General features: G+C 46.1%; 1 protein-coding gene and 1 non-coding gene across 3 annotated transcripts; one reads left to right on the top strand and one right to left on the bottom strand.

Annotated features, from left to right (window-relative positions):
• Positions 1-2,291: 2,291 nt before the first annotated feature.
• Positions 2,292-15,704, bottom strand: SNU13 (small nuclear ribonucleoprotein 13). Of its 2 annotated transcripts, none has more exons than XM_003932821.4 (3): positions 15,596-15,704; positions 7,436-7,556; positions 2,292-3,561 (listed from the first exon to the last, which is right to left on the bottom strand). In XM_003932821.4, exons 1-3 carry the CDS (start codon positions 15,596-15,598, stop codon positions 3,299-3,301), a joined length of 387 nt encoding a protein of 128 aa, XP_003932870.1. In that variant the 5' UTR covers positions 15,599-15,704; the 3' UTR covers positions 2,292-3,298. The 2 variants fall into 2 exon arrangements, with proteins under 2 accessions (XP_003932870.1, XP_010341706.1); XM_010343404.3 differs by lacking the exon at positions 15,596-15,704 and adding an exon at positions 9,558-9,680.
• Positions 6,881-6,984, top strand: LOC120361514 (U6 spliceosomal RNA). The gene has a single exon (XR_005577698.1). It is a non-coding gene; the product is annotated as a U6 spliceosomal RNA (small nuclear RNA).
• Positions 15,705-17,587: the final 1,883 nt, after the last annotated feature.

Below are 17,587 nucleotides of genomic sequence, written 5' to 3'. Positions count from 1 at the left end.
CAAGACTCTGTCTCAAAAAAAAAAAAAAAAAAAAAAAAAAAAAAAAAGAAAGAAAAAAGAAAAAAGCTACACTCAGCAAAGATGGAATTTCCAGTCTCTAGTATTTTTTTTTTTTTTTCAGACGTAGTCTTGCTCTGTCACCAGGCTGGAGTACAGTGCAGTATCTGCATGCCGGGTCCAAACGATTCTCCTGCCTCCGCCTTCCGAGTAGCTGGGATTACAGGCATGTAATCACCCAGCTAATTTTTGTATTTTTAATAAGAGACAGGTTTTCACTTTGTTGGCCAGGCTGGTCTTGAACTCCTGACCTCAAGTGATTTGCCTGCCTCAGAGGCAGATCACTTACATACATACACTTAGGCTACAAACCTGTACTGTATGTTACTGAATACTGTAGGCAATTGGAACACAATGGTATTTTTATATCTAAATATAGAAAAGGCACAGTAAGATCACAGTATTATACTCTTATGGGAAAACTGCTATATGGTCCGTCATTGACCAAAAACACTGAATGACAAGCCCAGTAGGCACAGAACAAGTCTGACAGGACAAGGTAGCGCCCAGTTTCCTCCAGGTGTGCTTCTTGCTGGAGCAGGGTTATATTGGCCGAAGCTGGCAAAAAGGGGATCTATTCTCACCTGACCACTATGGTACCCTGTTATTTGCACCTTGGAAGATTTCTTTCTTTTTTTTTTTTGAGACGGAGTTTCGCTCTTGTTACCCAGGCTGGAGTGCAATGGCGCGATCTCGGCTCACCGCAACCTCCGCCTCCTGGGCTCAGGCAATTCTCCTGCCTCAGCCTCCTGAGTAGCTGGGATTACAGGCACGTGCCACCATGCCCAGCTGATTTTTGTATTTTTTTTAGTAGAGACAGGGTTTCACCATGTTGACCAGGATGGTCTCGATCTCTCGACCTCGTGATCCACCCGCCTCGGCCTCCCAAAGTGCTGGGATTACAGGCTTGAGCCACCGCGCCCGGCCGCCCAGCTAATTTTTTGCACTTTTAGTAGAGACGGGGTTTCACCACGTTGACCAGGATGGTCTCGATCTCTCGACCTCGTGATCCACCCGCCTCGGCCTCCCAAAGTGCTGGGATTACAGGCTTGAGCCACCGCGCCCGGCCTGGAAGATTTCTTAAGCTGAGCTCTCAAGGGACTTATCCTTAAGATAGTAAGTAGAAAAGGCAAGTGAGGTGGCAGTGGCTTTAGTCACCAATACCAACTGTGCATGTGCCAAGGGTTACTAGAAACCCTGATTCCCAACAGTGATTCTCAGTTGGGGGTGATTTTATTGCTGGAGGCGTTTGACAATGTCTTGGAAACATTTTTTGGTTGTGGGGGCGCTGTTACTGCCACCTAGTGGGTACAGGCCAGTGATGCTACTAAACATCATACAACACACAGGGCAGTCCCCACAACAAATTAACCAGCCCCAAATGTCAAAAGTACAGAGGGAAAGCCAGTTCCAGTGATAGCAATGCTCTAATTGAGTCTGTATAAGATGACATTTTGAACTGCCAAGGCAGAAACTACCTGGTAGCAGGAAACAGCTCTTTCATTATTATTATTATTATTTTTTTTTTTTGAGACGGAGTTTCGCTCTTATTACCCAGGCTGGAGTGCAATGGCGCAATCTCGGCTCACCGCAACCTCCGCCTCCCCGGTTCAGGCAATTCTCCTGCCTCAGCCTCCTGAGTAGCTGGGATTACAGGCATGCGCCACCATGCCCAGCTAATGTTTTGTATTTTTAGTAGAGACGGGGTTTCACCATGTTGACCAGGATGGTCTCAATCTCTTGACCTCGTGATCCACCCGCCTCGGCCTCCCAAAGTGCTGGGATTACAGGCTTGAGCCACCGTGCCCGGCCGGAAACAGCTCTTTCATAGCCTTCTGGTAAAAATGTCTTAAGCAGCTGGTGAGGCACGGTGGCTCACTCCTGTAATCCCAACGCTCTGTGAGGCTGAGACGGCGGATCACCTGCGGTGAGGAGTTCAAGACCAGCCTGGCCAACATGGTGAAGTCCCATCTTTACTAAAAATACAAAAAAATTAGCCAGGCGTCATGATGCATGTCTGTAATCCCAGCTACTTGGGAGGCTGAGGCAGGAGAATTGCTTGAACCCAGGAGGCAGAGGCTGCAGTAAGCCAAGAGATCATGCCATTGCACTCCAGCCTAGGCAACGAGAGCGAAACTCTTTCTGGAAGAAGAAAAGCAGCTATCACCAGTCTAGTAATGCTATGTCTTCATTCCAGTATGAGCTGGATACCTACTAAGAATCAGGCATTGCCATTGTCTCATGAAAATGGAATTTATTTTTTTATTAGGATGCTCACAGAAGAACACATGAACCAGCACTAGTGTGATAGAGTACATCTGACCCACGCTGTGGCACGACACAGGGGAAGGGCTCTCACAGCTGGTGCCAAGTGTCCACCAAAGAAAGTCCCATTCACCAGAGGAAGGTTGTTTCCTTGGATTCCATCGCCTCTGCTGCAGCTGCCAGCCAGGTCTTCATGCTCTTCCGGGAATCCTTCATGCCAGCACCAGTTCATGTTCTCTGCCCTTGCTACTCCTGACTCTTTCAAGACCCAGGTCAATGCCTCATGGCTCACTCACCCAGGTCACCTCTGGAATCCTGCAGCACATCTCTTTGGTATGCTGCTGCCCTGCCACCCTCAAGGGCACGGTTGGGGGTTGGGGGAGAACATCAACATCAATCACAATACCAAAAGCAAACAGCAGGGGTACAATAGTAAATAATACTTGGACATAGCCTAACTACCTCACAGAACACATGCTTCCTCCCCAAATGATACGTAATGCCCCAAGAACAAAGAAAACTCCTTGATCACTATAACAAGTATGAATGATTCTGTGTGCCAGGCACAAGGGATACACAATGAATGGTATTTAATTCCACCATACTCTGCACACAATAGGAAGCTAGTGGCTAAAAGCTGGAACTAGGTCTCTATGCTGGCTCCATCAGCTTTCTCCTGACTCTGCCTTTGAATGGTGCCACCACCCTGCTTCAGCCTGTTCTGAACATTGTTCGTTTTTCAAAAGGGAGGATAAAAGGATGAAGGATGGCAGAGAGAGAGAGGAAAGGAAGGGGGAAAACCACCCTATAAAACAGAACAAAAACACCACAAAAATCCAGAAACCAGATGTAGTACTACAACATTTTATAACAATAGAGAATACTGTAGCTGAAACTACTACATGCTAACACAAACAATATGATACACAACCTCGGGGGAGAATTTGGCAGGGAGCACATGGCACGGGCCACAGGTTTAGACCAAGAGCCTCTCAATGGACTGCTGAATGGACTGGATCTGCTGTTTCAGCTGTGAGCCTTCTTTGATGGTGACAGAACAGGCGATGACTGGCCTGGAGACCCCACAGGCTCTCCCCAGGGCCTGCTTGGAGCGCACAAACACATAGGGCACATTCTTGTCTTCGCACAGCAGCGGGAGGTGCAGAATGATCTCCAGTGGCTCGGCATCTGCAGCCATCACAATGAACTCAGAGATGCCCCTGTTGAGAGTTTTGGTGGCTGTGGAGAGAAGGATGTGAAGCTAACAGGTGATGTGGGCTTGGGCAGGGCAGCCACAACAAAGCAATTTCCAGAAAAAATTACAGGTACAAGAAAACCGGGCAAAATGCCTAGGCACATACAATTATGAGAGCGGCCCTGGGATAGGACAAAGGATTCAAACACATTGGCCTCTTCTGAAACCCTATATTAAACCCACCACTTATCTTCAAAACACATCCTGAATCTCATCACTTCTTTCTTTTTTTTGAGATGAAGTCTTGCTCTGTTGCCCAGCTGGAGTGCAGAGGCGCAATCTCAGCTCACTTCAACCTCCACTTCCTGGGTTTAAGTGATTCTCCTGCCTCAGCCTCCCAAGTAGCTGGAATTACAGTCAAGTGCCACTGTGCCCAGCTAATTTTTGTATTTTTAGTAGAGACAGGGTTTCACCATGTTGTCCAGAACTCCTGACCTCAAGTGACACACCCACCTCAACCTCCCAAAGTGCTGAGATTACGAGCTTGAGCCACTGTGCCCGGTCTAATCTGTCCACTTCTTTCTACTCCTCTGCTACACTTGTCCAAGTCACCATCATCATCTTTCCTTGTCAACTGCAACAGCTTCCGCAAACTCCCACCAGCAAGAATTAGTATATTAATAATATAGTACTTCTCAAGGTATATGTGACCGAGAGTCAGTTTTACTATCTCAATCTGCCATAATCAATACTTCTAGAAAGCTCACCCAACATGTGACTCACCACGCAAGTTCAACAACCCACAGCACCATTTCAGATGCATACTATTCTGATTGCTTGTCTCTGTGGCTCACTCTGAATACTCTGCATTCATGCTACAGTACTCGACAAGGGCACACACTCTAGAGCTGCACTGCCTGAGTGCAAATGATGGCGCTCATTGTCATTTCACAAATGACCTTTAGAAAGGTGTTTAACTTCCCTTACATTTATCATCTATAAAGTAACACAGTACAATAATTCTACCTAATAGGATTCTTGAAAGGATTGAACAAGTTAATAAGAATGGGGCCAGGCGCTGTGGCTCATGCCTGTAATCCTAACACTTTGGGAGGCCGAGGTGGGGGGATCACCTGAGGTCAGAAGTTCAAGACCAGCCTGGCCATCATAGTGAAACCCCATCTTAAAAAAAAAAAAAAAAAAAAAAGGCCGGGCGCGGTGGCTCAAGCCTGTAATCCCAGCACTTTGGGAGGCCGAGGCGGGTGGATCACGAGGTCAAGAGATTGAGACCATCCTGGTCAACATGGTGAAACCCCGTCTCTCCTAAAAATACAAAAAAATTAGCTGGGCATGGTGGCGTGTGCCGGTAGTTTCAGCTACTCAGGAGGCTGAGGCAGGAGAATTGCCTCAACCCAGGAGGTGGTGAGCCGAGATCGTGCCATTGCACTCCAGCCTGGGTAACAGGAGCAAAACTCCGTCTCAAAAAAAAAAAAAAAGTTAGTAAGAGTGATGAGGCTGGGCACACTGCCTTGTACCTGTAATCTCAGCAGTTTGCAAAGCCGAGGCAGGCAGATTGTTTGAACCCAGAAGTTTGAGACCACCTTGGGCAACATGGCAAAACCCCATCTCCACTAAAATATAAAAAAATCAGCCAGGTTTGGTGGTGTGCACCTGTAGTTCCAGCTACCTGGAAGGCTTACCTAAGCCCAGGAGGTCATGGCTGCAGTGAGCCATGATGATGCCACCGCACTCCAGCCTGGGCTACAGAGTGAGACTGTCTCAAAATAAATAAATAAATAAATAAAAATGGCTGACACATGGTAAATGCAAAACATGTTCAAAATCTTTCTACTCATTTCCCATTGTACTCACAAAAAAATGTAAACTGCTAACAATGGCCTACATAGTCTCATGTGATCTCCTAGCACCTCTCATCCCCTCACTTAGTTCCAGCCACACACCAGCCTCCTTAGAATCCCTCAAGCATGCCTTTGCACCACGCCCAAAAATGTTTCTTCCCAACACCTCCATCTGTTCTCTGCTCAAACTTTAACTCCTCAGACAGACCTTCTCTGAATACTTTACCTAAAAAGACCCCACCACTGCCATTCCTATCCCCCTTCTCTACTTTATTCTCTTTTATGGCATTCTTTACCACCAGACATAAAACCTATGTCTTTCTCCACTGAAATGTACACTCCAAGAAGGCAGACACTTCGTTTTGTTCACCAATGAATCATCAGCATATACACACGTACCTGGCACACAGTAGGCAGCCAATAAATAAGGGCAGAAAGAATACTTGACACTGAGGCAGAGGTATGGAAAACTGTTGCCTCTTTCTCCCTGAATTCTTAGTAAGCACATTCTGAATTCGAGTCGTGAGCCTGAGCATCTCCAATCAAGGACCTGCCTGCCCTAAGCACCTGCGTGCCTAGCGCCATGCAAAGTGCAGCAAGAGGAAATAAGCTGGCTCTGTGTCCATGAGTCCTCATCTACCTGAGGTATAAGAACTCATGCCCCTGCCCAGCCAAGCTGACCTGACTGCATCAAGTAAGAAGAGAGACCTCCCGGGAGAGCTGGTGAGTCACCCTGCAATGCACTATTGGCCACTGCTATACCAGGCACTGCAGTTAACTGCAGTGTGACGAGCAGGGAGGAAAAGAGCACCATGATGAGATAGAGAGAGTCAGTTTTATCTTCCTTCAGCAACACAGATTAAAGTGATTCTAATGGTTCTCCTAAATCTCAAACACAATTGACAAAATCTCTGATGTTTCCATTAAAATCTTCAACGACAGAAGAACTCTACCACACCAAACTGCCCGGCACCTGGTAAAATCAGAGTATTCTGGCAGGGCATGGGGACTCACACCTGTTATCCCAGCACTCTGGGAGGCTGAGGCAGGTGGACTGCCTGAGCTCAGGAGTTCGAGACCACCCTCAGTAACAGAGCAAGATTCTGCCTTAAAAAAAAAAAAGGCGGGGAGGGGGGGGACTGGGCACAGTGGCTCACCTGAGGTCAGGAATTTGAGACCAGACTGACCAACATAGTGAAACCTCATCTCTACTAAAAATACAAAATTAACCGGGCGTGCTGGTGCATGCCTGTAATCCCAGATACTTGGGAGGCTGAGGCAGAAGAATCACTTGAACCCAAGAAGTGGAGGTTGCAGTGAGCCAAGGTCCTGCCACTGCACTCCAGCCTGGGCAACAAGAGCAAAACTGTCTCAAACAAATAAATAAATCAAAATAAAAAATAAAGTATCATGCATACATAATTATTCTACTAAAGAACAGCATTTTTTTTTCTTTTTCTTAATCTTTCTTTTCTCTTCTTTTTTTTTTAAACCAAGGGAGGCGGTGCTCCGTTTGGCAGCACATATACTAAAACTGGAACAATACAGAGATTAGCATGGATCCTGCGCAAAGATGACATGCAAATTCGTGAAGAGTTCCATGTTTTTGAATAATTGCATCCAAATAAAAAAAAAGGCGGGGGGAGAGGGGTAGGGAATGTTTCTGGAAACCAAATAAAATTCATGAATGCTAAGTATCCACAGTACAAAAGATGCTAAAAAGCATTAATATACTTTTCCTTCTAATGGCTCTGGAGAGGTCACACATTACTATACAAAGTCTCTACAACTGCTTTCAAAATGGCTCAACAAAAAAAAAATTCATTTATAGAGTGTAAAAGAAGGTAAATGTGACAAAATGTTAACAATTTGTGGGTCTAAAAAAAATTCTTAGCCCATCGGCTTTAGCATCTAATGCCAAAATGCTGCTCTTAGGTCCTTCCACTGGTTGCAGTCAAGAGCATCTAGCCCTCCTCCCAAATTGGAAATCTAGACCAGAGGCCCCAGATGGAAACATGTGCCTTTAACATTTCCCCAGAGCACCCTGTGGCTGCCTTACCCTCATTGGCTCCTTTCCGAAGCTGCTTATAGTTACATGACTGCTGAACAAGGTCCAGTAGTTTCTTGGTGAGGTGGGCATCAGCGAGGGGATAGGCCTTCGGATTCACATCGGCCTCAGTCTAAGTGGGGGGGAGGGGGAGATAAAAATATCAGTCAAATTGAACCGCAAGTTTTCCTACCTGAGTCACAAAATATTAATCAACAACTAACTGAGAAACAGGGAGCAGCTGCCCTGCTCCCCCATCCTCCAACACACAGAACACTATGTAGTTAACAATGAGCTTTCCATTTCTACCTTCGGAAAAAAGGAAATACATTAGAAACTATACAGTTCAATGAAGTATACTAAAGCTCATGTACTTTTGTCTCTTCAGCCCAATGTTCGATGATATTACAGCAAATGGATTACAAATGGGCTCCCACGGCTCAGCATCCATTTGAGTCCATGGGTAATCTGTATTTTTTTTTTTTAAGACGGGGTCTCACTCTGTTGCCTGGGCTGGAGTGCAGTGGCCTGCAACCTCTGCCTCTGCTCACTGTAATCTCTGCCTCCCCTGTTCAAATGATTCTTGTGCCTCAGCATCCCAAATAGCTAGGACTACAGGTGTGCACCACCACACCTGCCTAATTTTTGTATTTTTTTTTTTGTAGAGATAGGATTTCACCATGTTGGCCAGGCTGGTCTTGAACTCTTAGCTCACATCTGTAATCACAGCACTTTGGGAGGCTGAGTGCAGGTGGATCATCTGAGGTCAGGAGACCATTGGTAATCTTTAAATTTGAACTTCTGTATTCCACTTGAATTTATGGAATCAATACTAAGATGTAATTTACAGTAAATGTAGCACAAAATTCTTTTAATTCCCCATTCCACATGCAAATCTTCTGTTCAAACCCCTGATTTCCAACAGACCAAAGTATTTCCTCACCTACTCTGCAATACACAAAAAATGGTTCCAAAATTGCTACAACAATATACCACCTCTCCCAACAAACTTACCAAGGTCAAAATTTATTTTTGTTCTTAGGATATAGCCCACCAAAGCCATCCAGTGATAGTACTATGCTCAAAAATTATTCAAATTAAAATTTTCCTTGTGGCAATGTGATATACAATTAAGACTTGTTTGTAGTCAGCTTGCTTTAAATTTTATTTTTCAAACATGTAAAATATCTTCATGGTTTAAAAGTCAAAACTATGCTAGTGATAGCAACTCAGTGTTGTGAAAACCGGGAAAGGGAAACAATCATCTTCTGTGCCTTTCCTAAACATCGTATTAGTAGGTAACCAAATAGAAGATGAAAAATACCTCTTTTATCACTATTCCACCTAATAAAGAGTAAATGGTACACTTAAATATCACCAATTTGTAACCCTTATTAACTAATTAATGGCATTTGCAGTTATGTTAAAAATTCTTACTTTACAGATACATACTGTAATACTTATGGATAAAATGGCGTCATTGAGATGTGCGTCAAAATAACCCAGGTAGGGGTTGGGCACAGTGTCTTACGCCTGTAGTCCCAGCTACTTGGGAGGCTGACGCAGGAGAAGAGCTTGAACCCAGGAGGCAGAGGATGCAGTGAGCCGAGACTGCGCCACTGCACTACAGACGACAGAGCGAGGCTCCATCTCAAAAAATAAATAAATAAATAAATAAAAAATGACGCACGTAGGTAGCGAACTGGGTGAGCGGCCTGCCTGTTTCGCTCCTTCTACCTCATTCCCACCGCAACACCATTTTCATTAATTTTCTTTCTTTTTTTTTCTTCCACAAGCACAGCACATATTTATACAAGGGTATACTCATATTAAAACCCCGGGCAGCCCCCAATGTCGCCATTGTGTATTAATGTGCGACTCGCCAGTGATTCGCTGCAGCCGCAATCTAACCTCGGCCTTGGAGGCTGGACACAAGGTGGACGGCAGTCGCTGGAGACGGTCGGGTGGGAACACTTATCTATCGCGCCTGCCTTGGTAGTCTCCTGTGGCACATTGCGTGCCTGCCTTTTTCTCCTTCAATTTTTTTTTTACAGCCTTTTTTGATATAGCTGGCTCCCGGCACCGCGGTTCTGAGGAGGTGAACCGTGGGTAGTGGCCCAGTAGAAACACTCACCATAGCGTATGTCTTGGTAGTCTCTCCCCGGACACCGCAAGGACACCACGCGTGTTAGTCTAAGGTGGTCTGTTGCCCCGCACCGCAAGGACACGGATGCCCCGCCCCATGAGCAGGAAGTGACGGCATTGCACCGGGCGGAAGTGACGTCAAGCGCCAGACAGTACACCAGGACGCCCTGTCTTCTACCTAACTCGTAATCTTAGGCAAACCTGTCTTGGTCCCAAGATGACTGGGAGGAGTTAGGTGAAGGATGGAGTTGTTCTCTAAAGCGGAGGTTGGGGGAGGTCGAGGGAATACCTCTGTATTATTTTTCTCTTCCCCATACATTGACTGATTGATTGACGGAGCCTCCCTCTGTTGCCCAGGTTGGTGTGCAGTGGCATGATCTCGGCTCACTGCAACCTCCGTCTCCCGGGTTCAAGTGATTCTCTCGCCTCACTGCCTCCCGGGTACCTGGGATTATAGTTGTGACCACGCCCAGCTAATTTTTGTATTTTTAGTAGAGACAGTGTTTCACCACGTTGGTTAGGCTAGTTTCGAACCCCAGACCTCAGGTAATCTGCCCGCCTCAGGCTCCCAAAAGTGCTGGGATTACAAGCATAAGCCACCGTGTCCGGCCTATCCTTTATTTGTAATGTCTATAGAGTATGTCACCTTCATGTGTTACTTAAACTTTCTCTTTTTTTTGGAGACAGGGTCTCGCTCTGTCACCCAGGCTAGAGTACAGTGGTGCGATCTCTGCTCACTGCAACCTGCTCCCAAGTTCAAGCGATTATCCAGCTTCAGCCTCCGAGTAGCCGGTACTACAGGCACACACAACCATGCCCGGCTAATTTTTTTTTCTTTTTTTTTTGAGACGGAGTTTCACTCTTGTTGCCCAGGCTGGAGTGCAATGGCGCATTCTTGGCTCACCGCAACCTCCGCCTCCTGGGTTCAAGCAATTCTCCTGTCTCAGCCTCCCAAATAGCTGGGATTACAGGCACGCGCCACCATGCCCAGCTAATTTTTTGTATTTTTAGTAGAGACGGGGTTTCACCATGTTGACTAGGATGGTCTCGATCTCTTGACCTCGTGATTCACCCACCTCAGCCTCCCAAAGTGCTGGGATTACAGGCTTGAGCCACCGCGCCCGGCTCTTTCTTCTTTTTAAAGGCAGAGTCTAACTCTTGCCCAGGCTGGAGTGCAGTGGCACAATTACAGCACACTGCAGCCTCCAACTCCTGGGCTCAAGTGGTCCTCCTGCCTCAGACTCCCAAGTAGTTGGGGACTACAGGCATCACCATTACACCTGGCTAAGTTTTTAATTTTAGAGGGACTGTCTCATTATATTTCCCAAGCTGGTCTTGAATTCCTGGCCTCAAGCAATCTTCCTGCCTTGGCCTCCCAAAGTACTGAGATTACAGGCATACAGGGGTGAGCTACTGTCCCCAGCCCATCTATATATTTTTAATCTTTCACTATTTTGTTTAACCTCATATCTATACCTAATGTGTTATCTCATATCTATATTATGTTTCATTCAGTATATCTGTAAGATAAACTTCTAGAAATGGGATTAGTGAGTCAAAAGATATAATAAGTATTTGTAACTGTCATATCTTTCCAAATTGACCCTATACAGGGTTTAACAACTTGCACACTGCCAGCAATGCATGACAGTGAGCAATTCCCCAAAATGTAGACAACTGTGTCAAACTGAAGCAGCTTCCTTAACTGGGGTAAATATCTGGGTTTCATTGTCTTGTCAAGAAAATTTAGGACACAGACACACAGAAGGAGTTTAGGAGCAGAGGTTTTTTTGTTTTGTTTTGTTTTGATCTCAGCTCACTGCAACCTCTGCCTCCTGGGTTCAAGCAATTCTCCTACCTCAGTCCCCACCAGTAGTTGGTTACAGGCACGTGCCACTATGCCAGGCTAATTTTTGTACTTTTAGTAGACACTGGGTTTCACCATGTTGACCAGGATGGTCTTGAACTCCTAACCTCAGGTGATCTACCCGCCTCGGCCTCCCAAAGTGCTGGGATTACAGGCGTGAGCAACCATGCCCGGCCTTCCCTTCTACTTTCATTGGGGTTATTTTGTCCTTGTGTTTTGTTCCTACTTTTTAGCCCCTTTCTCCCTAGCATAAGCATCTTAGGCCCTAAGCAATACTTTGATTATATCCTTTCATTTGTTTCTTCTCCCCTCTGCCCTCGTCACTTATGCTCTGGTGTGTGGTATTTTCATTATTGTTCAGTTCTATTTTTGAATTTCTACTACAATTTTTAAATCTCTGATAATTTATATTTTTCATTTCAAAGTACTTTGTTACGAATTTTTAACTTATTTGCATTTTGGCTGGGCAAAAATGGTATAGTATTATTACCAATGTTAAAATTTGTAGGGCTTGCTTTATGGCCAACTTTCAAAAACGTTCCATGTTTGAAAAGTATGTTCTGAACTGGCTGCAGTAGCTCAGGCCCATAATCCCACCAACTTGTGAAACTGAGGCTGGGGACTGATTGAGGCCAGACGTTTGAGACCCGCCTTGGCAACACAGTAAGACCCCCATCTCTAAAAATATTTAAAAACTTAGCTGGGGCAGTCCAGGTGCAGCGGCTCATGCCTATAATCTGAGCAACTTGGGAGGCTAAGGCAGGTGGATCTCTTCAGGTCAGGAGTTCAAGACCAGCCTGGCTAACATGGTGAAACTGTCTCTACTAAAAATATAAAAATTAGGTGGGTGTGGTGGCACATGTCTGTAATCCCAGCTACTTGGAGGTTGAGGCAGGAGAATCACTTGAGCCCAGGAAGTGGAAGTTGCAGTGGGCCGAGATCGCACCACTTTACTTCAGCCTGGGTGAAAGAGCAAGACTCTGTCTTAAAAAAAAAAAAAAAAAAAAAAAAAAAAGGCCGGGCGCGGTGGCTCAAGCCTGTAATCCCAACACTTGGCCAAGGAGGGTGGATCACGAGGTCAAGAGATCAAGACCATCCTGGTAAACACGGTGAAACCCTGTTCCTACTAAAAATACAAAAAAATTAGCTGGGCATGGTGGCACATGCCTGTAGTCCCAGCTGCTCAGGAGGCTGAGGCAGGAGAATTGCCTGAACCCAGGAGGTGGAGGTTGCGGTGAGCCGAGATCGTGCCATTGCACTCCGGCCTGGGTAACAAGAGCAAAACTCCGTCTCAAAAAAAAAAAAAAAAAAAAAAAATCACCTTGTCATTTTGTTGTTGTTGAGACAGGGTCTCATTCTGTCACTGAGGCTGGAGTGCAGTGGCATGACCACAGGTTACTGCAGCCTCAAACTCCAGGGCTCAAGTGATCCTCCCACCTCAGCCTCCCCAGTAACTGGGACTACAAGTATGGGCCATCACACCTGGCTAAGCAAAAAAAAAAAAAAAATTTTTTTAGGCTCGGCATGGTGGCTGACGCCTGTAATCCCAGCACTTTGGGAGGCCAAAGCAGGAGAATCGCTTGAACCTGGGAGGCAGAGGTTTAAAAAAAAAAAAAACTATAGAGATGAGGGTCTCACTATGTTGCCCTGGGTGGTTTCCAACTCCTGAGCTCAAGTGATTCTCTTACCTCAGCCTCCCGAAGTACTGGGATTACAGGCTTGAGCCACAGTGCCTAACCACATCCTGTCTTTTAACTGGAGCACTCAGTCCCTTTGTATATTTAAGTATTGGTATAATGGTTTCAAATTTTACTCCTCCTTTTGTACCTTCTATTTGTTCCACTTGTTCTTTTTCTTTCTTTCCTTCGTCTGCATTTATTACTGCATTTGTACTATTTTCCCCTTTACTGATCTGGAGTTTATTTTACAATTTTTAAATTTTTGTTTGTTTGTTTGTTTTGAGATGGAGTCTCCCTCTGTCACCTAGGCTAGAGCGCAGTAGTGCAATCTTGGCTCACTGCAACCTCTGCCTCCTGGGTTCAAGCAATTCTCCTGCTTCAGCCTTCTGAGTAATTGAGATTACAGGCATGCACCACCACACCTAGCTAATTTTTGTATTTTTAGTAGAGAGGGGGGTTTCACCATGGTGGCCAGGTTGGTCTCAAACTCCTGAGTGATTCACCCACCTCAGCCTCCCTAAGTGCTGGGATTACCGGCATGAACTACCACAACTGGCCATACAAATATGTTTTATTTGATACTACAGTAGGGAAATTTTAGTTAATCATTTGTCAGGTTTTATTTTTATGTATTTACTTTTTTTGAGATGGAGTCTTGCACTGTCACCCAGGCTGGAGTAAAGTGGTGGGATCTCAGCTCACTGCAACCTCCACCTCCGAGGTTAAAGCAGTTCTCCTTGCTTCAGCCTCTCAAGTAGCTGGGACTACAGGTGCACACCACCATGCCTGGCTAATTTTTTTTTTTTTTTTTTTTTTTTGTATTTTTAGCAGTGACAGGGTTTGACTATGTTGACCAGGCTGGTCTGAAACTCCTGACCTGGTGATCTGCCCACCTCAGCCTCCCAAAGTGCTGGGATTACAGGAGTGAGTCACCATCCCCAGCCGTATCACATGCTTTAAAATAGATATATTTTAAAAATATTACACATACCCCTAAAGTATGTACAATTATGATATGTCAATTTAAAACTTTAAAAATTGCCCTTTTCAACAACCCATTCTCTGGAAATCAAGATGCTTAACTCCCAATAAACATTAAAATCATAAAAGAGGAAGACTTCAGGAATCTGAACAACCATCAAAGACCTAATTGTTTCACTATTAATCAACAAAAAGTTAAACTCAATTTTAAAACCAAACTACCTAGCTTATAAACACTAACTGAAACTTGTTTAGGGTATATTTATTCGCCTTTCAATTTCTTCAAGGGTTAAAAAAATGAATCAATGATATCATACCGCCAGACAACCTAAATCCCTACCTAGAATGATCAGTTTGGTTTCCCGGTACACCAGACAGTCAAAACCTGCATGGTTTTGATTGAACAACAAATACTGTATGCTCACTCCATACCAAGCACGAGGACTAGATATTTAACATGCTTTATTTCATTTGTTCCTCACAACATCCTCAAGCATTGTCATCCCCATGTTACAGTGGAGGAAAACTGCAAAGTTCAACCTGAGACCATCCGATTCGAAAACGTTTCACGGAACTACGTAAAGAGGAGCACTGAGTTTGGAAGCTTCAAGTTCTAGGTTCAGCCACGTACTAAGCTTTACAATGCATGGGAGGAGGTGTTGGGGGAGTGCTACCGCCGTGATCCAAGCCCTGCTGGAAGGATGAACTACAGAAGTTACAGGGCTTTGCACTCTTCCCTCCTCACCAAATGCCAACCAAAGCTAGCTACGTCAGGACACACGTTTTAAAACTCTCCCTAGATGTGTAAAAGTCGGAGACCACCAAGAGTTTAGAGAAGCGGCACGTGGTGCTACCAGGGCTTCTGGTTTTGGAAGCCACCGCCTTGCAGGAGAAGCCTTTCCTGTGCTCCAGGCAGTGGTTCGGGCTCACTTCATGTTCGCCACAGCCCCCCAGTGCCAAAAGCTCTAAGTTCCTGGCACGTGTAAAACTCGCGGCGGGAACTAGGTGCAGACCCACGGGAGACCTACTTCTTCTGGACTCCAGCAACAGAGGTGGGATGAGGTAGGGTGGGTAGGAGAAGTTGATCTGAATCCCAGGGTCCCCCCACCCCCATCGTAGATTTCGTACTTAAAGAAAAAAGGGGAGGTAAGATGGAGCCAAGTTTTTTTTTCCGCGCAACTTTTTGCCCTCTCCCACGTGGGTTGGTCTCTTTCTCCCTGGCTGGGTCATGTCCCCTCCTCGCGCCGCAAGCCTTCGGCCACACAGACCGTGCGGCAAACCATCTCCCACCACAGCAGCGGGGATCCTTAAGTTTTCTGAGTTCTAACCTCAGGCCAGACTGTTGGGACCCCGCGGCTGCTGGAGTTCTAACTTAGGGCCGGGCGGTTAAGACCCAACGTCGGCGGAGGAGACGGCGCAGGGTCTTAGCTTCCACCTAACAGGTTAGGGAGTGGACGCAAGCCCGAGTTTCCCGCTTCCCAGTCCCTTGTACGCACTCACCATGGCAGCGATTCCACAGGCTCGGCACGCCAATGGGAGCGCAGCCGACGTCTGAGAAGCGCTCGCCTCCACCGGAACTCACAGAAGAAGAAGCGGAAACGGTCCCGCGCTGCAGGAAGCGAAGATGACGCTACTCAAACGAGCGGGCCCCGCCCCCTACGTGGGCACTGGCGCGGTAACAGACTCAGTGTTGGTGAAGGAACGTACTTTGGCGTTCTTATGAGCTGTGTAGTACAGATTAGTGTCAGAAACAATGAGTTAAACATTCAAAAGTAACCCACTGGCCGGTCGCAGTGCCTCACGCCTGTAATCCGAGCACTTATGGGAGGTAGAGGCGGGCAAATCACCTGAGATCAGGAGTTCCAGACCAGCCTGGCCAAAATGGCGAAACCCCATTTCCACTAAAAATACAAAAATAAGCCGGGCGTAGTGGCGCATGCCTGTAGTCCGAGCTACATGGGAGGCTAAGGCAGGAGAATCGCTTGAACCCAGGAGGCAGAGGCTGCAGTGAGTCGAGATCTCGCCACAGCACTCCAGCCTGGGCGACAGATTGAGACTCCGTCTCAGAAAAACAAAACAAAAGCGACTAGAGAAATAGAGAAATGCTTCCCAACTGGTTGAAATATCTGATGCCCCTTTCCTGTGACCCCAAAGATCACTTAAAATCTGGCCACTAGGCCGGGTGCGGTGGCTCAGGCCTGTAATCCCAGCACTTGGAGAGGCTGAGGTGGGCAGATTAATTGAGGTCGGGAGTTCCAGGCCAGCCTGACCAACATGAAGAAACCCCCGTCTCTACTAAAAATACAAAAAAATAGTTGGGCGTGGTGGTGGGCGCCTGGAATCCCAACTACTCGGGAGGCTGAGGCAGGAGAATCCCTTGAACCTGGCATTTTGCCATTGCACTCCAGCATGAGCAATAAGAGCAAAACTAAAAAATAAAAATAAAAATAAAAAATCCAGCCACTAAACGGTTAAGGCCTGGCTCATTCTGATTGGCTGCCATCCCTGCCTGCTCAGATATTTAATATTTTGAATAAGAACCTTTGAGTAAACACAGGTATTCAGTGTAAGAGCAGCTAAGTGACTGCGTGGCTCTAGTGGCCAGAGAGCAGCCCTGAAAGAAAAAAAAAAAAAAAAAAAAGGACCTGGCCGGGCGCGGTGGCTCAAGCTTGTAATCCCAGCACTTTGGGAGGCCGAGGCGGGTGGATCACGAGGTCGAGAGATCGAGACCATCCTGGTCAACATGGTGAAACCCCGTCTCTACTAAAAATACAAAAAATTAGCTGGGCATGGTGGCACGTGCCTGTAATCCCAGCTACTCAGGAGGCTGAGGCAGGAGAATTGCCTGAACTCAGGAGGTGGAGGTTGCGGTGAGCCGAGATCGTGCCATTGCACTCCAGCCTGGGTAACAAGAGCGAAACTCCGTCTCAAAAAAAAAAAAAAAAAAAGAACCTTTGGTTGAAAGAGTCTTCAGGGTAGCATTTATTTTCCCACCAACACTGATCCTAAGTTGGGAAAAGTAATTTCCCCCAGAGGAAATCAGGATACTGCGAGCAACAAGGAAGGGATGCTAAGTGGTCAAACAAGAATACATGTATTCAATACAGTGTTTATTAAATGTTTGATAATGAATGGAAGGATAGGCAGATCCAAGTATCTCATAGGAAGAAAGAAATCAAGCCGACTGCAGGTTATATCACTCCATCACACATTCAGGGAACTTAATTCCTTCACTCTAGAGATGGGGTTGTTTAAAATGAGTTCTTCCTTTTTTTTTTTGAGGCCAAGTCTCACTCTATTGCCCAGGCTGGAGTGCAATGGCATGATCTTGGCTCACTGTAACCTCTGCCTCCCAGGTTCAACTTATTCTCCTGCCTCATCCTCGCGAGTATTTGGGATTACAGGCATACACCACCACACCCAGCTATCTTCTTCCTGTTAATTACTTTTGAGCAATTCCCCAATACTGTCCTTACTTGCACCAACAGCATG

This window comes from Saimiri boliviensis, chromosome 21 (assembly GCF_048565385.1).
Source record: "Saimiri boliviensis isolate mSaiBol1 chromosome 21, mSaiBol1.pri, whole genome shotgun sequence".
Taxonomy (NCBI): domain Eukaryota; kingdom Metazoa; phylum Chordata; class Mammalia; order Primates; family Cebidae; genus Saimiri; species Saimiri boliviensis.
The sequence above is the reverse complement of the archived record's forward strand: the minus strand, read 5'-3'. Positions and strand labels throughout refer to the sequence as shown.

Bases quoted from the DNA above. Each gene is read 5' to 3' on its own strand.
- SNU13 (XM_003932821.4), bottom strand. The intron at 3,562-7,435 runs GTAAGGCAGCCA...TTCTCTCCACAG, and splicing joins TCGGAAAGGAGCCAATGAGG to CCACCAAAACTCTCAACAGG.